The 24,333-nt window shown below is 34.4% G+C and overlaps 3 protein-coding genes and 4 long non-coding RNA genes across 14 annotated transcripts in view; 2 read left to right on the top strand and 5 right to left on the bottom strand.

Annotated features, from left to right (window-relative positions):
* LOC126877243 (venom serine protease Bi-VSP-like) overlaps nt 1-23,325 on the bottom strand; it is a 48,058-nt gene extending 24,733 nt beyond the window's left edge. The window contains exons 1-3 of one of the 8 annotated variants that reach the window (XR_007694876.1): nt 22,786-22,882; nt 21,438-21,692; nt 21,174-21,366 (exon numbers count right to left, since the gene is read on the bottom strand). Coding sequence is in view for 2 of the 8 variants with exons in the window: in XM_050640056.1 (XP_050496013.1) it covers nt 4,813-5,010; nt 22,786-22,888 (301 nt within the window). In the remaining 6 variants the exon portion in view is untranslated. Of the gene's footprint in view, nt 1-2,900; nt 3,243-4,812; nt 5,011-5,081; nt 5,223-19,077; nt 19,599-21,173; nt 21,367-21,437; nt 21,693-21,788; nt 22,292-22,785 lie in introns of those variants that run through there. The other 7 variants (XR_007694871.1, XR_007694872.1, XM_050640056.1 and 4 more) reach the window with 7 other exon arrangements.
* Nucleotides 1,886-2,604, bottom strand: LOC126877254 (uncharacterized). Its single transcript, XR_007694882.1, has 3 exons — nt 2,498-2,604; nt 2,190-2,285; nt 1,886-2,113 (listed from the first exon to the last, which is right to left on the bottom strand). It is a non-coding gene; the product is annotated as an uncharacterized LOC126877254 (long non-coding RNA).
* Nucleotides 3,325-4,471, bottom strand: LOC126877247 (venom serine protease Bi-VSP-like). The gene is made up of 2 exons (XM_050640065.1): nt 4,323-4,471; nt 3,325-3,994 (listed from the first exon to the last, which is right to left on the bottom strand). Exons 1-2 carry the CDS (start codon nt 4,452-4,454, stop codon nt 3,839-3,841), a joined length of 288 nt encoding a protein of 95 aa, XP_050496022.1. The 5' UTR covers nt 4,455-4,471; the 3' UTR covers nt 3,325-3,838.
* Nucleotides 8,032-10,164, top strand: LOC126877250 (uncharacterized). Its single transcript, XR_007694878.1, has 3 exons — nt 8,032-8,091; nt 8,492-9,168; nt 9,320-10,164. It is a non-coding gene; the product is annotated as an uncharacterized LOC126877250 (long non-coding RNA).
* Nucleotides 10,224-13,176, top strand: LOC126877249 (uncharacterized). The gene is made up of 2 exons (XR_007694877.1): nt 10,224-12,164; nt 12,266-13,176. It is a non-coding gene; the product is annotated as an uncharacterized LOC126877249 (long non-coding RNA).
* On the bottom strand, nt 18,143-19,068 carry LOC126877253 (uncharacterized). Its single transcript, XR_007694881.1, has 3 exons — nt 18,854-19,068; nt 18,546-18,641; nt 18,143-18,469 (listed from the first exon to the last, which is right to left on the bottom strand). It is a non-coding gene; the product is annotated as an uncharacterized LOC126877253 (long non-coding RNA).
* LOC126877248 (venom serine protease Bi-VSP-like) lies at nt 19,810-20,827 on the bottom strand. Its single transcript, XM_050640066.1, has 2 exons — nt 20,679-20,827; nt 19,810-20,350 (listed from the first exon to the last, which is right to left on the bottom strand). The coding sequence occupies exons 1-2, from the start codon at nt 20,808-20,810 to the stop codon at nt 20,195-20,197; spliced, it is 288 nt and encodes a 95-aa protein (XP_050496023.1). The 5' UTR covers nt 20,811-20,827; the 3' UTR covers nt 19,810-20,194.
* Nucleotides 23,326-24,333: the final 1,008 nt, after the last annotated feature.

Raw genomic sequence — 24,333 nt, 5'->3', positions numbered from 1 at the left:
ATCATTTATATTACGTTTAATCCATATAGTTATCATATGAGACATAGTATCGTAAAATTTGGAAGAATAAAACGTTCGTACAGGAAGTACATTTTATAAGAACTCCAACAAATCTGCGTGTGCACCTAAAATACAAACTGATAGTGATAGTGATTGTTCATAAGTTTATATACATTATCTAATGTCAATCGAAGGTATCAATTCTTTTTCTCCATAAGAGTACTTTTTCATTTATATGTGTTCAAAAATACATGTGTTCAACCGTGAAGCATATGTCACCTACAACGAAAAAGAGTTTTCCTATACTTAATATTTCCTTTATATACCTATGAAAGTCTATTCTTCGCGTAGTATGAAATTATGAATAAATCTGGAATATTGTTCAATCTGAAAAGAAAAATAACTTATTGACATCATTCATTGATACGAGATTCAGAATGTTTGTTTTGTCTTGCAGAAAAAGAAGGCAGCCCTCCCTTTCTTTTAATGTGAAATAGAAAGCGAAAATTTGAAAACAGATTTTTTGGAAATTTACTTGCAAATATCGTTTTCAATATCGTGATTTTCTTCCCAATGGTACTGTACTTTCAAATTTTCCAGTATCCCTCTAAAAACAAAAAGTCGAACCTCGTTATTGTTAACGTAGGCATTACAAGGAAGCGAAGTATTAGAAAGCAGCTCCTTTTTATTATGGATTTCTCTATAATCATGTAAATAAGAAATTCCGGAAATTTTTTCCTCAAGAATTTAATTCTTGTGTTTTGATTGATAATTATTACACTGCATACTAACTTTTCGCATACTGTTCGCGTCTAACAGTTTCCTAATAATAACTACTTCAAAATTACATATGTTCTTGCACGAATTCAAAAGTACGTATGATACAATTACAATTGATTCTAAAATAATAATTATTTAAAGATATTAAGATACTAATTAAACGTTTCACTGTATTTCAAAATCTGGAACAACAAATTTTTATTTATAAAAAATGAAACTGTCTTTATATATTCTTTGTCATGATGCTATTTCTTATTACCGTGTCGACATTTTTTAAAATTCATTTTGTTATCTCTACGCAATAGGAAAATTCATATACTGCTTAATATTTTTTGCATATTATCCATCCACCGCATGATATCTTCTGAAAAATCAAAATATTAATGTTATATTATTACAATGCTTCTTAAATATCAATTTTTGACAAATTTGAAATCCAATATATTTTGCACAATTATTATTTATCAAAAAATTCCAAGTTAGTAACTTTCTTTTCAAATGGCAAATAACATATACTTTGACTTACCTGTAAGTTTTTGTTCCTAATCATCATTTCCTCTTATAGAACATCATTATTGTTCTTATAATTACTACCAGTGTCATAGATATTGTAGTGGCTACAACTGAATTAATAGAAAATGATAAATAACTGTGTATAACACTAACACATAATTGTGTATAACAATGACAGATAACTTTTACTTACATATCTGTCGATAAGGGATTACTTACTGTGATATCCTGTTGATGTTTCTTAAGGCACTTGATTAGGTGCGATACGGTATCATTCCTTATGGTATACTGTAGATAAGTATTTTAGAAAATAACAAGAATAAATCTAAATTATTCAGAGGTTCCAGTTTCGGCTTAGACATAAATACAGGACCATTTGCAAAGAAGAAAGGGTGCGTTTCTACAGCCTCGTTATAGTAACCATGAATACCAATCTCTGAATTACTGGTTACTAAACATAAATATCCTATAAAATTTAATATATTTCTTTAATTTTTAATACATACATGAGTTAGTAGTTCTAAATTATGAATCATCCTACCTGTGATATTACGCTTTTCCTTATAATATCATCACTCGAGTGAACAACATTAAGATCATGTAAACCATGTCATCCTATCTTACTGCGAAGATACTTAGTTATGTTATCTAACATTATAAAAATATCATCAAATTCAAGTCCTTTTATTCACATCACATGGCCACGACGATCTGGTTCTTCGTTATATAATGTTCTAAAATTTGTCGTATATATAGGATGTACAAACCGTGATATCAAGGTATCAGTTCTTCCTTCCCAAGGGACAGTTTCATTAAAATTCTGATAGAATTAAAAATTAATTATTAATATTCTAACAATCATATATGTTAAATACGTTATAGTCAACGATATATACCTGAGCGAATGTAGGGGTGATTCCTTGATAATTATAAATGTCATCAGCCCACATCATTGTGCCACTTCTTTGTACTCCAGCCTCTAGATTAACAGCCTAAACAAACATACGAAATTTTATAGAAGCTGTACAAAATATAGTATATATGCGCAATATTGAAGCGTTCAAGGGGATATAAAGGTAATGTACATCACATACACGTGTACTCTCATGCAACAAAATACAATTAGATTTAATAGTATAAGCTCTTTTATTCATCATAATAGATTGGAAATTTAAGTGTCTTACGAGGGTGAGTAAAAAGTTACCCGCTCTGTCGGTGTAGAATTTATTTTAAGCAATTGTCAAAAAAGACATACATCATTTTTTGACATAATCACTCGATTTCTGTATACACTTTGTCCATTTGCCGAAGGACCTTTGTATTTTCTCATTAAAAAATGTTTTGGGCTGAGCTGCGAACCACGAATGCATCGTCGTCTTCACCTTTTCATCAGCTTTTTCGGCATCCATCTCGCACAAACTTTTTAAAATCCAAATCTGTCGTGCACTATTGCATAAGCAGAGCCGTGGCTGATTTGCAAATGATTTGCCACATTATCCAGTGTCACTCGTCTATTCCATAGAGCATAAGTTCATGAGCACGTTCAATGTTGTCATCGTGGATGTGGACGGGCGTCCAGCTGTTTTTTCATAACACTCGTGCGATCTTCTTTGAACTTTTGTGCCCATTCAAACACACTTCGTGACAAAACACTTTCTCCATAATGTGCATTAAATCTTTGATAAATATAGGCATCAAACATAACCTCCGACCACAAGAAACGAATCACAGCATCCTGCACTGTTTTCCTGCAAATCACCATTGCAAAGCGCCATTACTCGCGCAACGGTCACAAACGAATTGACGTAACACAAAGAAACCTGCGCAGCAGCACTGAACAGATATTGACGTCATACGAAGAGTGCAGATGGATCAATACGGTCGACAGAAGTTTTAACTATCTGGAGTGCGGATAAATTTTTACTGAGAGTCGTATAGGAATCTATAATCTGTAAGTACACCTTTGGCTGAATGGAAATTTCTCTTACATATAGTCAAAAATGCTTAAACTGTGTATTGAATTGGAAAGTGATAAAAAATAAGTGAAGTTTCGAGGTTGCATGTGATTGCATGAGTACACAGGACGTTTTTAGCGAATAAAAAATAATTTTGAAAGACACGAGACTTATCTTGTATTTTATGCACTCTCTGTGTCCGAATTTCCAGAAGCTCTCTATCTTATGAAGTGTTTTAGATTAGCCGGAAAATTTTGTACGTACGTACAAGAAGTATACGATCTATGTGGAATATTCCATTATTCTCTTGATACAACAGAAACGAAATTTACAGAACTTCTCAGAAAGTTGGTTTATTATTACCAAATTAATAGAATTAATACACGTTTATCATCTTTACATACCTAAGTCGTGGAGGTTTATCGTGCGTAAAAAATTAGTGTCGTTTCAAAGTTACATTTCGTACATTTTAAGCCTATAATTTGTAACGTACAAAACAATGTAAATTTGAGCTGTTTCTTATCTCCACAATAAGAAAATCCAACTTTACGTTTTTTACACAATGATATTTATGGAACAGTAATATCATATTATTGCATCGCTTGGAGAATGAAGTCAAGGTACGATGTGACCCTAGTGTAAACGCTGGGATACCCAGCTGTGCCGCACTTATAAGCATAAGACACAATACCTATTAAATACGAGGTTAATTCATGTTGTATCAGCAGTGGTCCGCCGCGGTCAGCCTGAAAGGATCGTTAAATTTTTAATCAAAGATACTGAAATATATCGATCGAATTGTATTGAAATTATACTTATATACAGTAATAATCTTCTATTGATTTGTGTATTGAAATACTCCAATTTATAACGTACATGTTATATGTATTTTGAGCAAAACTAAGATTAGAAGGAAATTAGATTAAATACCATAACGAGGTGTGAGAAGTGGGCAAAACTATTAAATTGTGTTTATCTATTATTTTTAATGTTTAAGACGTCGATTTGATGTTAATTCGAATCGACGTGTCTTCAGATACCGTATAGTTTGTAGTAACTCTGTAACTTAATTACCGTACAAGAATCCTCTCCACCCTGAGCATGTTCGGCGCATATTATACCATCAGTGATATCAGGTGCATTAGGAAATTTGGAATAAGCTATTTTGCATTCGGCGTTCTTAATCACTGGCATTTGTACTTCCATTAATGCATTACGTCGTGGTCGTCCTACGAAGAAAATAAGAAAGATATTTAAGACTGGAACTATTTAATTTTATTATAAAATTGATATCACTTACTATATCTTAATGCTCCCGATCCAGCAACAAGGGGGTTATAGCCGACGAAGTTGCTCTTTCGTAGGGGCTCTTTCGTACAAATGGGATATACGTACCCTGAAAAATAAAAAAATAAATGAAAATGCAGGAAACGAATGACCAAAAGTATGAGAAAGAATTATACACGCTTTATGACACAATATATGTGTACAGTAAGAAATTTCAGGATATGATACTTCAGTAATACTCAATAGCATATATATATATATATATTTGAGGACTTACTCGAAAATGGCACCTCCTCCACCAATCTAAGAATGGCAATATTATGATTGTGTATGTTTTCTATTCCATCCATATGTGCACAATGTGCTGTGGTCAAAACATGCCTAGCCGATATCAGGGAACCTCCGCACTTCCATAGTGGTTTGTCTGGGTTTCGGGGATTACGAAAACCTAATGCAGCGATCCATGGCCAAGCGCCTAAAATGCAATAGTCATAGTTGTGAATATACATAATTTTTTCTCACATAACGGGTAACAACGATTATTACCTATTCGATATTCGATCATACAGCAGACGATAAGTACATACGTACAAATACTCTGAAATAGAGATTTGATAAAGACAGAAATTAAATTTTTATTCCAGTGGAATACAAATTATTAAATAATTCTATATAATTTCTATTTGAACTATACTGAACTATAAAGTTCAAACGTGTAATTTCTGCCCTAACAGTTTTTGATCTCTATCCATATTATTACTCCTATATCAATTTTTTATTTCAAGCAAAAAGATACTCTTCCTAACATGAAGTAAAAGAAAGAAATAATTCAAGTTAATAAGTAAAGTTACTACCGATAAAATCATAGCATTATTATTTAGTCTAATTGAAATGTACATTGATGTGCTGTTTAATGCCTTTAAAGTTCATTCTTTGCAGTAAATGGCTTATTATTAATCGGAAAGAAAGACATAAAACGTACCAAGTTCAGCTGGTTTACCATCGACCACCCTGGTATGAGAGACGTTGCTAAAACCACAGTATGGTGGTCGCAAAGCCTTATACTTATACACAGTTTTTATTAAAATTTCTCTCTTCTCTTTGTTTGGATCGTTCGGACAGCAAACGATCGTAACATTGCCCTGGTATCTGCACACTGATCGTCTATAAAAATCGGTGGCTGTACGGTACTGTATCTGCCATATTTCTTGCAGAGGTTTACATTTTCTGTAGTCAAGGCACCTGCCTTCTTGATTGTCCAGTGTGGTACATTCTGGATCAAACAATTTTAAAACATTTATACAGTTCAAAGATGCGTAAGAAAGCGACACCGATTACTCAACTTTCGAAGTAAAAGGCCGATCAAGTCCACCGGATTGCCCTACAGACACGTATTAATCCGTAAGAGTTAGTCATCATGTTGATAATAATTATCTAAAGAAACTTTTCACGTGAAAATATAAAATTTTAATTGATTAGATATTGTGTTAGCCATACTTAAGAAAGAAAATGAAAATGAATGAAATGAAAGAAAAGGACTACCTTCAACCTCATGTTTTAAATAAACACTTTGTCAGTTTTGCGGTAAATAAATTCTTAGGAATTCAGGACAGTTTTTAGTGAATCATTTTGTTTCGACCGTTCGCGGAGAGACGCGATCGCGAGATAGCACGTCAACGAGAGTTGTAAGTTCCCGTTACGATTAAATAATCGACGCCACGAACTGATCGATCCCCTTATTTCGATTATGATAATAAGGGTAGTTCAACGAAATTCCACAGAATTAACACAAATAAATTAATGTTTATTTCAACAACTTATTAACTAGAAAGATATAAATGGAACAAAAAAAATGTAACTGCGTTTTGGTTGATAAGTAATGCGCGACATACCACATGTGTTGACGGTTCGACATCTCGAAAAGTTCTGAACGCCTTTCGATTTTTTTCGTTTTTTCTGGAAGGCGACCCCCACTACGTTCGGATCACGCCACATTCTTTTACTGCGAGGTAAAATACGGGCCACGAGTCGACGTTTCTGGAAGTCGCCCTGCTTAATGAACCATGCGCTTGCCACTACAATGTTTGTTTGCCGGGCAGACGCGACGATCCGTCTGCGACATTATAGTGCCGCGATCGATAGTTAAGAATATGACCTATTGTAAGCCGCATGGCGTAACATTCTCCCCCCGTTGAGAGGGTACCGATCAAACTAGCGAGGTGTGGTTGAAGTTCCCATCTTATTTCGTCTCGGTGGCTAGTTGTTCGGGTTTCTCGAGATCGGGTTGAATTGGCAGTGGGACAAGCCTTTTGACGCCCCGATCCAAAATGCTCTTTGCCGTCTGAACTGTAGCTGTCCGGATGACACCATCGGCGCCTGGTTGAACCTTGATAACTCGGCCCAGAGGCCAATGCATGGAGGGAACGTTGTCCTCTCTGAGGATGACGATTGTGCCCTTTTGGATGCTGTGTCCACCCTTGCTCCATTTATTGCGGTTGGTTAGCTCGTTCAAATACTCCTTATGCCAGCGGTTCCAAAAATGTTGTTTAAGCTGTTGGATATGCTGCCATTTGGAGAGTCGGTTCGATGGAATGTCTCTGAAATCTCGATCACGTAAGCACATTAATGAATCGCCAATGAGGAAATGTCCGGGAGTGAGGGCTAGGAGATCATTTGGATCGGTGGAGATAGGAGTTAGCGGGCGGGAATTGAGGACTGCTTCTATTTCTATGATAAGAGTATTACGGTGTTAAGCTCATATGTTTCTGTTTCTCCACTCGCGCTGCGCCATAATATCCTTTGATATTTCCGATCCTCTGGTCGTACGAGGAATTGCCGATACAGGAATTTTCTCGATGTCGCCAGTGAGTACGTACTGATGAGCGCGGAATCTAATTAATATGCAAAATAAATTGTGAATTGATTCGAGAATATAGGATTTCCCCATTTTCATGATTATCGTGATTTTTGTATAAATATATTTTTTAAGATACTAATAATTAGGTACTTATAAATTAGTATTATCAATTATTTTGCATTTATAATTCCGCCTCTAGTATAAGTGTTAATTGAAAACTAACTTTATGTTTGAAAAAGTACTAGCAAAGTCGTTGAGTAACAAGCCACTGATGCTAACACAAATAGCATTGTCGTAATTAAATATTTCTAAATATTCATTTTTCATTTTGAACCTGTAGAAACAATTTATTATATATACTATTAGCTAAGTAATTGCATATTTAATTAAGTCGAAATATAAAACTTAGTTATTTTAATAATTTAAAAAATAAAAAACTGACAAACATTTCAATTTAATTTATGGTTGGAACAAAAGACAGTTATTCTTCATTAATTGAAATATTGCAATGCAGAGTACTTTCCAAAATACGCCGAGAGTATTCCTGATGGTGAAACGAGCGTTGCTTCATCGAACGCAGCTAAAGAAAACAACATCTATGTAGTTGGTGGTACGATGCCTGAAATAGGGGGCGATAAATTGTACAATACCTGTACTATTTGGGGTCCCGATGGAACTTTGATAGCAAAACACCGAAAGGTAAGTAATATATTCCTTTATGGCTTTGAATTTGAAAATATTGGGGCGAAGAAAGTGACTCTATCTAGGAATAATTTAGGAATATACATATGTACATACGTATACTATAACCAATTCTATAATTTACGGTTTATAAAATACGTTATGATACGGGAAACGCCCATTTTTGTTGTAATGTGTTTGTGTTGTATAAATTTTTCACATACTTAAAATATTATTATACTTATTTTTTCTCCTTTTTAAACATTATTAAATGATAGGATTTTTTAATAAAAGAAAGTGATAAAAACGCTGTCAGTTATTAAATAAAAAATAATTAAAGTTTAGGAGTTGGTAACTTTGATATTAAATTACAAAAGTTGCAGCAATAGAATTAGCGACTACATTTTTATGTTATTAGGTACATCTATTCGACATCGACATTCCTAATAAGATTACTTTTCGAGAGAGTGATTCACTCAGTCCTGGTAACTCCCTAACGACGTTCGATGTGAAGGGCTGCAAAATAGGTATTGGCATTTGCTATGATATTAGATTCGAGGAAATGGCACGCATTTATCGGAACAAAGGTACAGTAACTTAATCGATCAATACTTAACTAGCAAAAAATTAAATATCTTTCTTAAATATATTCTATATAAAATTAATATAATCTGTAACTCTGTATAAAAAGAAGCTTAATTTAAAAAACCAGTATATTTGCTGAAAATGAAACAAATAAAAGAATTAAAAGCACAATAAGAGGACTGTCCTCGCATATTCAGAAATGATGGAATGTGAATCGTGCAACTACGAAGTTAATTGGTATTCGGTGGCTTCATATTTCCTGCTTCTCTGGGTTAGGTTGCCAAATGCTGATATATCCAGCGGCATTCAATATGACCACTGGACCACTGCACTGGTCATTACTTCAGCGTTTCAGAGCGAATGATAATCAATTATACGTTGCCTGCATATCACCGGCTCGTGTTCCTTAAGCAAGTTACGTCGCATGGGGACATACACAGTTGACCAATCCCTGGGGAAAGATTCTTTACGATTTGGAAACTCAAGAGAATATGGCAGTCACCGATATCGGTAATTTACAGCTTAAAATTAAAAGCGAGAGATCCATGATGTAATTAATTTTTAGTCTCGTTAATTTATCGATTTAGCCATCTTCCTCTGTATTTGTTGAATTTATTAGTAAGCATTACTTATTACTTCGTATGTTTCTTTTTTCTATCAGATCTAAAAGTTGTTGAGGAAGTAAGGGCTCAGATACCTACATTTTCTCAGAGACGTACAGATTTGTACGACACTGTCTGTAAGAAGGAGTAACTCTACACTAAAACAGAAAATGTTTTTTTATAATATTTCTACTACGATATCCTTTTTTTGTGAATTATTACTAATTTCTTATCATTTGTACTAAATGAATGACTCAATTAAGAAAACCAAAACGTTATAAATAATAATCTGTATATCTTGTGTATCAACATGTAATTGGATATTATAATAATATAGGATAATAATATAGGAGAATAATAATATAGAAAATAATACATGCTTTTAAACACCTTTAATATCGATCACATAAATTGTAATAATTCACAATGATCACGCATACATAAAAGACCCTTTGATAGTAAAATTTACGATCAAAACGCAATTACGTATCGTTTAACAACATTTAATTTATAACACCTTTTAAACATTTAGACAGATTAACACATAACACTTCTTATATATAAACATCAATTCGAAGTTATCAGCTTGGAGAAATTGGTCGATTAATACCTGTAGATTGTCTGTCTCGATGAAAGCCTTAAAGAGAGCAAAAACATGATAATGCCGCTAATATAATATTCCTTCTTTCTTGTATCTGTCTGCCTCTCAGGTCGTTTTACTAATTACAATAAGTAATTTCGACTTCTTTGCGCTCTCTTTTAACGCATTCGAGACCGAAAGAAATTCATATCAGTCAGTAGGCAAGGGTATAATATACATATTTTATATATAACTTATGTAGTAATGTATAGATCATGTTAATTTCATATTTTTTTCAATATAGAATTATTATATATATATATATATATATATTTATAACTGTACATAATACATTATAGAATAACGTAGTATATAATTTTATATTTTAAAAATATGAGGCATACTATTCAAGATTGTCGTCGATTTAAAATCAAAGTATGAAAAGGATACCCTGGAGAGAGTAAAACACAGAATCATTCTAACTAAACATTCAGATCGTACCGACACCTAGGTATCGTCTTACAATTAAATCTCGGTCTCGAATGGATTAAAATGAAATACATACTTGCAGCTTCAACATCTTCAATATCGAGGAGATTCAAACTTTACAAATAAAAGCGGCCTGTTCCCCTTTCCACGACAGACTCTCATACCATATCCGCTCTTATCCAGGCTTTTACTTGAAACCAGCAATGCGTTCATTTACAATTTAAATTTACCCGGACCATCCACTGAATCGTCAGCCCTTTACAAGAAATGAGAGGGAACGTTCGCCCTTGAACACATAAAACAAAAAAAAAAAAAAAAAATAGAAAAGGAAAAAAACCACAAATTTTAGTGAAGCTATTTTATTGAAACTTATTATATCATTTTAACAGCTATATATAAAACGTTGAATTATTTCCTTTCGCGCTGAGCAATTTTATTTCAAATTTCTAGCTTCAGAATGATAATTACGTATTTGTAATTATCAACAAGCTTTAAAAATATGGAATATTCAGCCAGATGAAATATAGGTAAAGTATTTAGAAGAAAAAAGATTGAAATGTTTTATGTAAAACGATTAAATTAAGTGGAAAACTGCGCTTCTTCCTGCTCCTCTACATGGCGCTACGCGGGACTCGCTTCTGAGCACGTCTTTCTCGTTGGAGGCTTCTTCTTTCTTTTCTTTCCCAGTAGAATTTTTGCACAATTCTTTCTCCCTTTTATCATTAAATTACCTCTAATTCTTAACAATCTTTAATCTTTGTCTCTTCTTCCCTATATATATATTTTTGTTTACTTTTCTCCGTAGCGAATTTTGTCTTTCTGACGCAGGATTAGGTTCCTGGACTTAGGGAGTTGCTACACGCCAGCTCCACCATGGCGACGGCATTCACTAGGCAGCCTACATAGCCACCTTTCAGCTCACGCTTCGGGACACTTTTTTCGCTGAGATTCTCCGCGATGAGGCATGAAAGCAGAGACCACCGTCTGCGGAGGCATGATTATTCTATTGTTCCTTTTAACGAGTAATCGTTTTACTCGAGTCCTCTCACTAAACCGTAAGTACGAAAGACTATTATACTTAGATAGGTACTTGGTCTCAAGAACCAACTTATTTTGGTCTTTCGATTAAGTTCTTAATTAAATGCTCAATTAGATATTCCTAAATATATCTTCATAATATTTCCCTCATCTATTTCTTTGACATTCTAGCAACCTCGTTAAGACGTCCGCCACTTCAACTTCTATCTACAAGTGGCAAAAACTGAAGCTGACCTTCTTCATGGAGAAACATGCCGGAAATGGCATCCGCACGTGTGAATAATTATACTCAGTGTCCAGGTAGTTCTTTCGATCATCCGATAGAAGTCGTTTCTGTTTTTCAGAGTTCGTTCACGTCTCCAGAATGTAAAAATATCCAAGGAAGTACCATTAGGAAGCAATGAAATTCAGAGTTTCTGTGGTTATTCCTTTTTCTGATTGTTTCTTTTCTTTGCCCAAAATGGATGATTTCTATATCAAATTGTTTATTCGTATTTTTTTTTTAATATTCCTTGAGATTTTCAATCAACTCGATTTCGAATTTTTTAGCACCCGATCTTCTGGTTGACGTCGTTAAGAAAGAGGAACGAGTGCACAGGAAGCATGGTCGGCGTGAGCATGATTAGATCCGGTCTGCCCGATGACCTTGCCAGTGATAATAGCGGTTCGTTAAGGTGGTTGCAGTCTTGATTTGCTTCTGTTTCGATTTCCAGCGAACTCGTCAGCCGGCATGGCTTCCGAGATGCTCCCCCTGAAACAAGTCGAAGGGAAATAATTAATGGACTCTCTGTTCGATTGTACGTGGATGACAAGCTGACCGTAAAAAGAAATATACAAATACGATTAGAAAATATAATCCGAACCCCTTTCGGTTTGATCTGAAGGTTTCTTTTTCTAGACGGAACCAAAGATTCTTATCTGGTTTATGGTGAGCTAAGGAACTCTTTGAAAACAGCATTTATAACTTTCGAAAAAGAGACAGGTATTTCTTGCGCGAACAATTGAATAATTAATTCGTTCTCTAAATATCCTTATTTGTTGTTCCTAAAATACATAATGATTGGAAGCTTCTTACGGGAAGCGCAATCAGCCGCTGATATCATTGAAGTCGAAACGCCATTAAAACCATATTACGATTCGCATGCGACATGCTCCATTCATGAAAACACAAAAGCAATAAACAAGTACAAATCAACGAAATAAATCCTCCGAGAACGAGACGTTACAGGAATTATACCATTGCGAGGATACAAAAGACTTGCTCATGAGCTACTTCCTTCAAGTAGTCGAGCGGTGTATTTTCCGGTCGTTAACTTCCATATAATGGGATATTAAAGAGTACGGACACAACGCTGCTATTTTTCAACTATTCATTATCAAATTACGCAGCGGGAATCGTTGCAACGACAAAACTGTAACGACTCGTACCTGCGTATCTTCCATTTAGCTGCGGTAAACGCTGACTTGTCTGCGTTTTTTTTTTTCACTTCCTCGTTACGGAAACCAGGAAAAGTGATTCACAATACAGTTTCTAACTGTACTTCTCGCGATTCTTTCTTAGAAACAAGCAATTGCTTCTTTTCAATTTCCTAAATCTATAATAAAACAGTCCATTCCTTGAATAGAAATTAACTTTAAAACTTTAGGCGCATACATTGTACGTATCGTATGTATGTATTTTGATTTGAAAAGAAACGCGGCAAACGCCTTTGAAAAGACGTTAGGTTTTCAACACCTTAACTAACTTAATTCCAGCGAGTTGCAAATCTGCTGCATCTCCAACATCTGAATATCAATCTTTTACAATGACTTGTTCTCCAATTTATTAAAATTACATCTCTCCCGTTGCACCGACCTTCTTTAAAGGTTCCCGCGGCAGGTTGAACCCGCATCACGTATCTTCCCTCTTCCTTCCACCCCCTGTTCCCTTTCTCTTTCTATCGGACGGGAAGAGCGGGAACGCTTAAAACGCGCGAATCACGCGAGCGCCTCACGATTTGCGAAACATCACGTGAAAATCACCGATCCGATCTCCGTGCGCGCGGTGCACCGTGGGGGTAACGATTAAATCGACAGGATATACTTTATTAGCTATTCCGTTATTACAGGCTGTAGTTGGCGGGGAAATAGTCACTATGGATCGATGAACTCCATTGTAACAACGCACCTTCGAATTGCATCGGAAACGCTTCTGTATTGCGTCCACCGTATAACCTATCATCGTGTGTTTAGGGTAAATCAGTGGATCGGAAGTTACGTTTCTATGTTTCTCGCCTGTCAGTATAACACTGTGCAAGAGATACAGCAAGATCCTAAAATCATTCGAGTACAAGTAGCGTAAAATGGTCGTTTAAATTTCAATAAATTAACTATTCATACGTTAATTGTACGCGGTCAGGATTAAGGGGTACGGCGATGGAGAAGATTTTGTTAGCTAGATGTTGAGTAAATAATCGAAGATGATAATTTTATAAATGTTTCGTATTTATGATGATGGAAAAGATTTAATTTGAGTTACGTTACGTTTGAATAAGATAGACTTTTCCAAGAGTGGAGGATTTGTAGAGATAGTGGACGTAATAGTAGTATGATTTAATACCTGATGTGTCTTTTTTTTCTTTGACATATAGGTCACTGTGGGGGTAATATTGATCTAGATATAACTATCTTTTCTGAGAAGTACGTATATGCTTATGGGAACTATGTTTGGTTAATCAATAGAGCCATTCTTTTGAGAAATTGAATCTAGAAGAATTTGACGATATTTTGCCTTGTTTCAATAGTACATCAGTTTAAAGAAACGCCTGCGATTATAGTATATAATTGCACATAGGTATATGCAAAATTGCATTTTCAAATAATTAAATCAAAAATATAGGAATGTATCAATGGGAAGAATATTTGTTAAAGATCTTTCCTTTTTAATCAAATTCGTCCAACAACCCCATTCTCGTCAAACATAAAATGAACGGTGCCTTTCTCAAAGAAACAAGAAGAAAATTGCTGTCGTTCTAAAGTTCTTCTCCATTGCTAAACTACACGTTCGTGTTTCTAGTTACACTCCAATTATTCGATTGTAAGAAGCAAGCAATCCCTCCATCCAAGCGCTAGATATAGTTTCTCGAGTAGTTCTCTTCAATACCGTTATATCGATGAACTCTTTTTGAATAAAGTTCACATTTATAAAGCAAACACAATAAAATACGACAGGACAATTGTAATCGATAAATAACATTTTATTAGGATATTATAAGAAGCTAAGATATCGAGTTCTAATTGTGAATATCAAGCGCTCGTCGTTCGAGGAGATTACCAATATTTTCTTCCTTAACAATATTAATTACGAAGTTTCGATACCGTTTATGACATTAAGATCTCTTGATAAAGTTGTATCGTTAAAATCTTACTGTTCCTAGGGAAAATATATAGTTAATATATATAGTTAAATATATATAGTTAAAACCGGAATATATATAGTTAAAACTTCCAGAGGAGCATCTCGCAGACAAATTATTGATTGTTAGTGTCGATTGACTGTAATCGATATTTGGTGCGTGAAGTTGTATGTTTCGTGAACCTGCGTTGATGCAGGGATTCTGTTGCAAATCATAAACTAAAGAGCCACTGGTCAAGGTGAAAGAGGTTCAATAAATCCAGTGTTAGTGTAATTTGACACTTTATGTGCACCGGGTGTATGCAAACAGAGTTTGATGTTCTGAACACCACGGTTGTAAGATTTTATTGAGACCCCAGTATTGTATCCGCACGGTGTGACCCTCTGTTGATGATTGCCCTCTCCACCAGCCGTTTAATCTCATCTGTCTATCGTGCCTTACCGGCCAGGGAGTTTCCCTAACATCTGAGATATCAGATTTGCAGCTCGGAGAGGACAGATAATTCGGAATATCCCAAAGAAGGGCAAGGTACTGGCCGAGCCCCAAATCACTTACATAGAATTACTTACATAGAACAATCACTTACATAGAATTTTTTTTTTCTTTTCTTTTCTTTTCTTTTTTATTTTCTTGTTGAAATTATAATTAATTCTCACGTCGAGAATTTTCAGTTACTTTACTTAGTATTATGCAGTGTTAGCTGATTATTAATAATAAGTTAAGACTTATTATAGATAAATATAATTTACTCACATAGAATAAATTCATTTAATTAATTATGAGATTAATTCACTTACATAATTATGACATACAAGTAAATTTTATAACCACAAATTTTTAAATGTTATACTTTGAATCTGTTCTTACATTTAATTTTAATTTTAATTTTAATTTAAAAAAAAACCTTACAGCCAGTACCTCTAAAATATTCGATAAAAATTCTGATGAAACATTAATTGAAACATCTAAACGCAACAAAGAATGGATATAATTATACAATTTTCCAATATTTCAACATTCATTCATGTACATCGATTTTTATTATCACATTTGTTTCATATCTGAAGAATATGTATTTGTTGGCATCAAAATATTCTCTGTTTCAATCCTTGGTCATTTTAGATCGAGACTTCAAAATCTTCTTGATTAAAATTCTTAAATTTTTTTAAATGAGAATCATTAATTAGAGGACAAAAAGTTGCTTCAATTATTTGAATATTCTGCTATTCATACAATAACATATTTCATTTTAAATTAAAACGAGAATAAATACTATTGTGTATAAATTTAATAGAACGACAAAGTAAATGTACAAAGTAGTTGCAAAGTAAATGAACAAATTGTACGAGGCAACTGTCATTAGCGTAATTTTAACGTGTACATTTACAGTATGATATTAACCATTATTTAGGATTGTTAAAGTGAATTAATGCGTAACTGCGTCATCCACGATTGACCATGATTATGGTAGTGATTATTGCTATAAATGAAGCTTAATAGTTGTCGAAAAGAATCACTCGAAAATCGCGTTCATAAATCATTCTCTCGTCTCGTATCGTGTTCGTCGGGCGGAAAACAAGATTGTGTTTTAAAGAAATCGCGTGTTCCGATTACTATCAAACTTACTGTGTCACTCGCATAGCAGAAGAGAAAGATTAAGATAAGGTCACCAATGAGCAAAACGTTTAACGTATAAGTGTGGTACATTAAAATTGAGTCCGCTGCAACCCTCATGACATTTAAAATCCTACGCGTATATTGAGTAAAGTTGTTATATTAAATATAATCATATTAAATACAAGCTCGTAGGCTGGATTCCCAAATTATTTGGTTAAATACTTTGAATACGAGAATACCGAGTGTTAACAGTAGTAAATCCTCTATATGGTATGTTTACTTTGCTATCTTGAATAGGTAAATAACATTTCACTTTAACACATTTAACCAATATTATACGCATATGCACATAATGTTACTGTTACATATAATGATATATACGTAGATATACACGTTAATTAAATCCTCTATATGGTATTTTTATATCAGTATCGTAAACATTGTAAACCGGAAATCTTTTATTACACACGTACATATACAGTCAATATTATTGTTACATATAGTGATACATACGTTGATCCACACATTAATTAAATCCTCTATATGCTATTTCTACTTTGCTATCTTGAATAGATAAATAACATGTCGCTTCCAGATGTCAAATAATATTTGCCAAATGCACATATAATGATATAATTACATATAATGATAATAACAATATAATAATTATATATAATATTGATAATAATGATATAATTACATATAATGATATATACGTTGATCCACACATTAATTAAATCCTCCATATGATACTTTTGTATCGGTGTCATGAACATTTTTCCCCGAACGACCTTCTATGACGCGTGTACGTATATCGAGAATATTATTGTATTATATATAGTGATACATACGTTGATATACACATTAATTAAATCCTCTATATAGTATTTTTACTTTGCTATCTTGAATAGATAAATAATCTCGAATATAGACATACAGGTACACTTACGTTGATATACACCTTTGTACAAGGTGTCAAAAAATTTTTTATCACGGCGTTTTTTTAAGACGATTTTATAGCTTCGAAATTGATCTTGACACGATTTTCAATGTCAAATTATTTTTCTATTGCATCATGTGATACTCATTAGGAGGAACGAAACTTCTGTTTTCTTAGAAAAAATGTTTGAAATTTCATTAATTCCTAGATTGATTTTATTTATACTTTAAGGTCAGATATGACATCAAATAATGTCAATACTAATATTTAGTTATTTGTCAATTTATAGCATCTGAAAAATAAGATATCTTCGAGACAGCGTGGGTTTTCTTTCCAACTTTCTTAACTTTCAACAATAAAATTTTCGTCAAACGATACAATCTATCCAACAAAGTTCTTGTAGACAGCCAATCTCGTAAGAACATAGATCTTCTTCAAGTATTATTCTTCACAATGCTTCGTGTGGAATTTCTACTTGACGAGTTATTATTAAACGATTAAAAGCTTATTATTATACGATAATGTAATATCGTAGAATAGCTTTGATTGGAGATCGGCTGAAATTAGAAAACACCGTGTACGCCGTCTTTTTGTGGTTTGTTTACATCCAAGAGCGCCTAGTAACAATGACGCGAGAAAAGATAAGCAGCGTCAAAACAGAAGTACGGTTTCATATTTCAAGGAGTGGCAATCGAGAGGCCAGAGTATGTGAGCCGAAAAGTGTGTGTGTGTGTGTGTGTGTGTGTGTGTGTGTGTGTGTGTGTGTGTGTGTGTGTGTGTGTGTGTGTGTGTGTGTGTGTGTGTGTGTGTGTGTGCATTTACCACTGACGAATATAATATATATTTGAAAGGATGGAAATTTTATTTATCCGACTATATGACCATACTCGGTTAAGTATCAACAGCGACTATCTATCAAAAAGATTAAAAATTTTAGCCATGTGATTTGGTCCCTTAAAGCGGGGATTTTAGAAGTAATATTTTTATAATAAAAGAATTCATGAAAAAGTTGTATTATCATACAACTAATGATAAAATGATCTGGTTCTTCATTATATAATGTTCTAAAATTTGTCGTATATATAGGATGTACAAACCGTGATATCAAGGTATCAGTTCTTCCTTCCCAAGGGACAGTTTCATTAAAATTCTGATAGAATTAAAAATTAATTATTAATATTCTAACAATCATATATGTTAAATACGTTATAGTCAACGATATATACCTGAGCGAATGTAGGGGTGATTCCTTGATAATTATAAATGTCATCAGCCCACATCATTGTGCCACTTCTTTGTACTCCAGCCTCTAGATTAACAGCCTAAACAAACATACGAAATTTTATAGAAGCTGTACAAAATATAGTATATATGCGCAATATTGAAGCGTTCAAGGGGATATAAAGGTAATGTACATCACATACACGTGTACTCTCATGCAACAAAATACAATTAGATTTAATAGTATAAGCTCTTTTATTCATCATAATAGATTGGAAATTTAAGTGTCTTACGAGGGTGAGTAAAAAGTTACCCGCTCTGTCGGTGTAGAATTTATTTTAAGCAATTGTCAAAAAAGACATACATCATTTTTTGACATAATCACTCGATTTCTGTATACACTTTGTCCATTTGCCGAAGGACCTTTGTATTTTCTCATTAAAAAATGTTTTGGGCTGAGCTGCGAACCACGAATGCATCGTCGTCTTCACCTTTTCATCAGCTTTTTCGGCATCCATCTCGCACAAACTTTTTAAAATCCAAATCTGTCGTGCACTATTGCATAAGCAGAGCCGTGGCTGATTTGCAAATGATTTGCCACATTATCCAGTGTCACTCGTCTATTCCATAGAGCATAAGTTCATGAGCACGTTCAATGTTGTCATCGTGGATGTGGACGGGCGTCCAGCTGTTTTTTCATAACACTCGTGCGATCTTCTTTGAACTTTTGTGCCCATTCAAACACACTTCGTGACAAAACACTTTCTCCATAATGTGCATTAAATCTTTGATAAATATAGGCATCAAACATAACCTCCGACCACAAGAAACGAATCACAGCATCCTGCACTGTTTTCCTGCAAATCACCATTGCAAAGCGCCATTACTCGCGCAACGGTCACAAACGAATTGACGTAACACAAAGAAACCTGCGCAGCAGCACTGAACAGATATTGACGTCATACGAAGAGTGCAGATGGATCAATACGGTCGACAGAAGTTTTAACTATCTGGAGTGCGGATAAATTTTTACTGAGAGTCGTATAGGAATCTATAATCTGTAAGTACACCTTTGGCTGAATGGAAATTTCTCTTACATATAGTCAAAAATGCTGAAACTGTGTATTGAATTGGAAAGTGATAAAAAATAAGTGAAGTTTCGAGGTTGCATGTGATTGCATGAGTACACAGGACGTTTTTAGCGAATAAAAAATAATTTTGAAAGACACGAGACTTATCTTGTATTTTATGCACTCTCTGTGTCCGAATTTCCAGAAGCTCTCTATCTTATGAAGTGTTTTAGATTAGCCGGAAAATTTTGTACGTACGTACAAGAAGTATACGATCTAAGTGGAATATTCCATTATTCTCTTGATACAACAGAAACGAAATTTACAGAACTTCTCAGAAAGTTGGTTTATTATTACCAAATTAATAGAATTAATACACGTTTATCATCTTTACATACCTAAGTCGTGGAGGTTTATCGTGCGTAAAAAATTAGTGTCGTTTCAAAGTTACATTTCGTACATTTTAAGCCTATAATTTGTAACGTACAAAACAATGTAAATTTGAGCTGTTTCTTATCTCCACAATAAGAAAATCCAACTTTACGTTTTTTACACAATGATATTTATGGAACAGTAATATCATATTATTGCATCGCTTGGAGAATGAAGTCAAGGTACGATGTGACCCTAGTGTAAACGCTGGGATACCCAGCTGTGCCGCACTTATAAGCATAAGACACAATACCTATTAAATACGAGGTTAATTCATGTTGTATCAGCAGTGGTCCGCCGCGGTCAGCCTGAAAGGATCGTTAAATTTTTAATCAAAGATACTGAAATATATCGATCGAATTGTATTGAAATTATACTTATATACAGTAATAATCTTCTATTGATTTGTGTATTGAAATACTCCAATTTATAACGTACATGTTATATGTATTTTGAGCAAAACTAAGATTAGAAGGAAATTAGATTAAATACCATAACGAGGTGTGAGAAGTGGGCAAAACTATTAAATTGTGTTTATCTATTATTTTTAATGTTTAAGACGTCGATTTGATGTTAATTCGAATCGACGTGTCTTCAGATACCGTATAGTTTGTAGTAACTCTGTAACTTAATTACCGTACAAGAATCCTCTCCACCCTGAGCATGTTCGGCGCATATTATACCATCAGTGATATCAGGTGCATTAGGAAATTTGGAATAAGCTATTTTGCATTCGGCGTTCTTAATCACTGGCATTTGTACTTCCATTAATGCATTACGTCGTGGTCGTCCTACGAAGAAAATAAGAAAGATATTTAAGACTGGAACTATTTAATTTTATTATAAAATTGATATCACTTACTATATCTTAATGCTCCCGATCCAGCAACAAGGGGGTTATAGCCGACGAAGTTGCTCTTTCGTAGGGGCTCTTTCGTACAAATGGGATATACGTACCCTGAAAAATAAAAAAATAAATGAAAATGCAGGAAACGAATGACCAAAAGTATGAGAAAGAATTATACACGCTTTATGACACAATATATGTGTACAGTAAGAAATTTCAGGATATGATACTTCAGTAATACTCAATAGCATATATATATATATATATTTGAGGACTTACTCGAAAATGGCACCTCCTCCACCAATCTAAGAATGGCAATATTATGATTGTGTATGTTTTCTATTCCATCCATATGTGCACAATGTGCTGCGGTCAAAACATGCCTAGCCGATATCAGGGAACCTCCGCACTTCCATAGTGGTTTGTCTGGGTTTCGGGGATTACGAAAACCTAATGCAGCGATCCATGGCCAAGCGCCTAAAATGCAATAGTCATAGTTGTGAATATACATAATTTTTTCTCACATAACGGGTAACAACGATTATTACCTATTCGATATTCGATCATACAGCAGACGATAAGTACATACGTACAAATACTCTGAAATAGAGATTTGATAAAGACAGAAATTAAATTTTTATTCCAGTGGAATACAAATTATTAAATAATTCTATATAATTTCTATTTGAACTATACTGAACTATAAAGTTCAAACGTGTAATTTCTGCCCTAACAGTTTTTGATCTCTATCCATATTATTACTCCTATATCAACTTTTCATTTCAAGCAAAAAGATACTCTTCCTAACATGAAGTAAAAGAAAGAAATAATTCAAGTTAATAAGTAAAGTTACTACCGATAAAATCATAGCATTATTATTTAGTCTAATTGAAATGTACATTGATGTGCTGTTTAATGCCTTTAAAGTTCATTCTTTGCAGTAAATGGCTTATTATTAATCGGAAAGAAAGACATAAAACGTACCAAGTTCAGCTGGTTTACCATCGACCACCCTGGTATGAGAGACGCTGCTAAAACCACAGTATGGTGGTCGCAAAGCCTTATACTTATACACAGTTTTTATTAAAATTTCTCTCTTCTCTTTGTTTGGATCGTTCGGACAGCAAACGATCGTAACATTGCCCTGGTATCTGCACACTGATCGTCTATAAAAATCGGTGGCTGTACGGTACTGTATCTGCCATATTTCTTGCAGAGGTTTACATTTTCTGTAGTCAAGGCACCTGCCTTCTTGATTGTCCGGTGTGGTACATTCTGGATCAAACAATTTTAAAACATTTATACAGTTCAAAGATGCGTAAGAAAGCGACACCGATTACTCAACTTTCGAAGTAAAAGGCCGATCAAGTCCACCGGATTGCCCTACAGACACGTATTAATCCGTAAGAGTTAGTCATCATGTTGATAATAATTATCTAAAGAAACTTTTCACGTGAAAATATAAAATTTTAATTGATTAGATATTGTGTTAGCCATACTTAAGAAAGAAAATGAAAATGAATGAAATGAAAGAAAAGGACTACCTTCAACCTCATGTTTTAAATAAACACTTTGTCAGTTTTGCGGTAAATAAATTCTTAGGAATTCAGGACAGTTTTTAGTGTGAATCATTTTGTTTCGACCGTTCGCGGAGAGACGCGATCGCGAGATAGCACGTCAACGAGAGTTGTAAGTTCCCGTTACGATTAAATAATCGACGCCACGAACTGATCGATCCCCTTATTTCGATTATGATAATAAGGGTAGTTCAACGAAATTCCACAGAATTAACACAAATAAATTAATGTTTATTTCAACAACTTATTAACTAGAAAGATATAAATGGAACAAAAAAAATGTAACTGCGTTTTGGTTGATAAGTAATGCGCGACATACCACATGTGTTGACGGTTCGACATCTCGAAAAGTTCTGAACGCCTTTCGATTTTTTTCGTTTTTTCTGGAAGGCGACCCCCACTACGTTCGGATCACGCCACATTCTTTTACGCGAGGTAAAATACGGGCCACGAGTCGACGTTTCTGGAAGTCGCCCTGCTTAATGAACCATGCGCTTGCCACTACAATGTTTGTTTGCCGGGCAGACACGACGATCCATCTGCGACATTATAGTGCCGCGATCGATAGTTAAGAATATGACCTATGGTAAGCCGCATGGCGTAACATTCTCCCCCCGTTGAGAGGGTACCGATCAAACTAGGGAGGTGTGGTTGAAGTTCCCATCTTATTTCGTCTCGGTGGCTAGTTGTTCGGGTTTCTCGAGATCGGGTTGAATTGGCAGTGGGACAAGCCTTTTGACGCCCCGATCCAAAATGCTCTTTGCCGTCTGAACTGTAGCTGTCCGGATGACACCATCGGCGCCTGGATGAATCTTGATAACTCGGCCCAGAGGCCAATGCATGGAGGGAACGTTGTCCTCTCTGAGGATGACGATTGTGCCCTTTTGGATGCTGTGTCCACCCTTGCTCCATTTATTGCGGTTGGTTAGCTCGTTCAAATACTCCTTATGCCAGCGGTTCCAAAAATGTTGTTTAAGCTGTTGGATATGCTGCCATTTGGAGAGTCGGTTCGATGGAATGTCCCTGAAATCTCGATCACGTAAGCACATTAATGAATCGCCAATGAGGAAATGTCCGGGAGTGGGGGCTAGGAGATCATTTGGATCGGTGGAGATAGAAGTTAGAGGGCGGGAATTGAGGACTGCTTCTATTTCTATGATAAGAGTATTACGGTGTTAAGCTCATATGTTTCTGTTTCTCCACTCGCGCTGCGCCATAATATCCTTTGATATTTCCGATCCTCTGGTCGTACGAGGAATTGCCGATACAGGAATTTTCTCGATGTCGCCAGTGAGTACGTACTGATGAGCGCGGAATCTAATTAATATGCAAAATAAATTGTGAATTGATTCGAGAATATAGGATTTCCCCATTTTCATGATTATCGTGATTTTTGTATAAATATATTTTTTAAGATACTAATAATTAGGTACTTATAAATTAGTATTATCAATTATTTTGCATTTATAATTCCGCCTCTAGTATAAGTGTTAATTGAAAACTAACTTTATGTTTGAAAAAGTACTAGCAAAGTCGTTGAGTAACAAGCCACTGATGCTAACACAAATAGCATTGTCGTAATTAAATATTTCTAAATATTCATTTTTCATTTTGAACCTGTAGAAACAATTTATTATATATACTATTAGCTAAGTAATTGCATATTTAATTAAGTCGAAATATAAAACTTAGTTATTTTAATAATTTAAAAAATAAAAAACTGACAAACATTTCAATTTAATTTATGGTTGGAACAAAAGACAGTTATTCTTCATTAATTGAAATATTGCAATGCAGAGTACTTTCCAAAATACGCCGAGAGTATTCCTGATGGTGAAACGAGCGTTGCTTCATCGAACGCAGCTAA

This window comes from Bombus huntii, unplaced genomic scaffold (assembly GCF_024542735.1).
Source record: "Bombus huntii isolate Logan2020A unplaced genomic scaffold, iyBomHunt1.1 ctg00000137.1, whole genome shotgun sequence".
Lineage (NCBI taxonomy): Eukaryota > Metazoa > Arthropoda > Insecta > Hymenoptera > Apidae > Bombus > Bombus huntii.
This window is presented reverse-complemented; position numbering and strand designations above follow the sequence as displayed.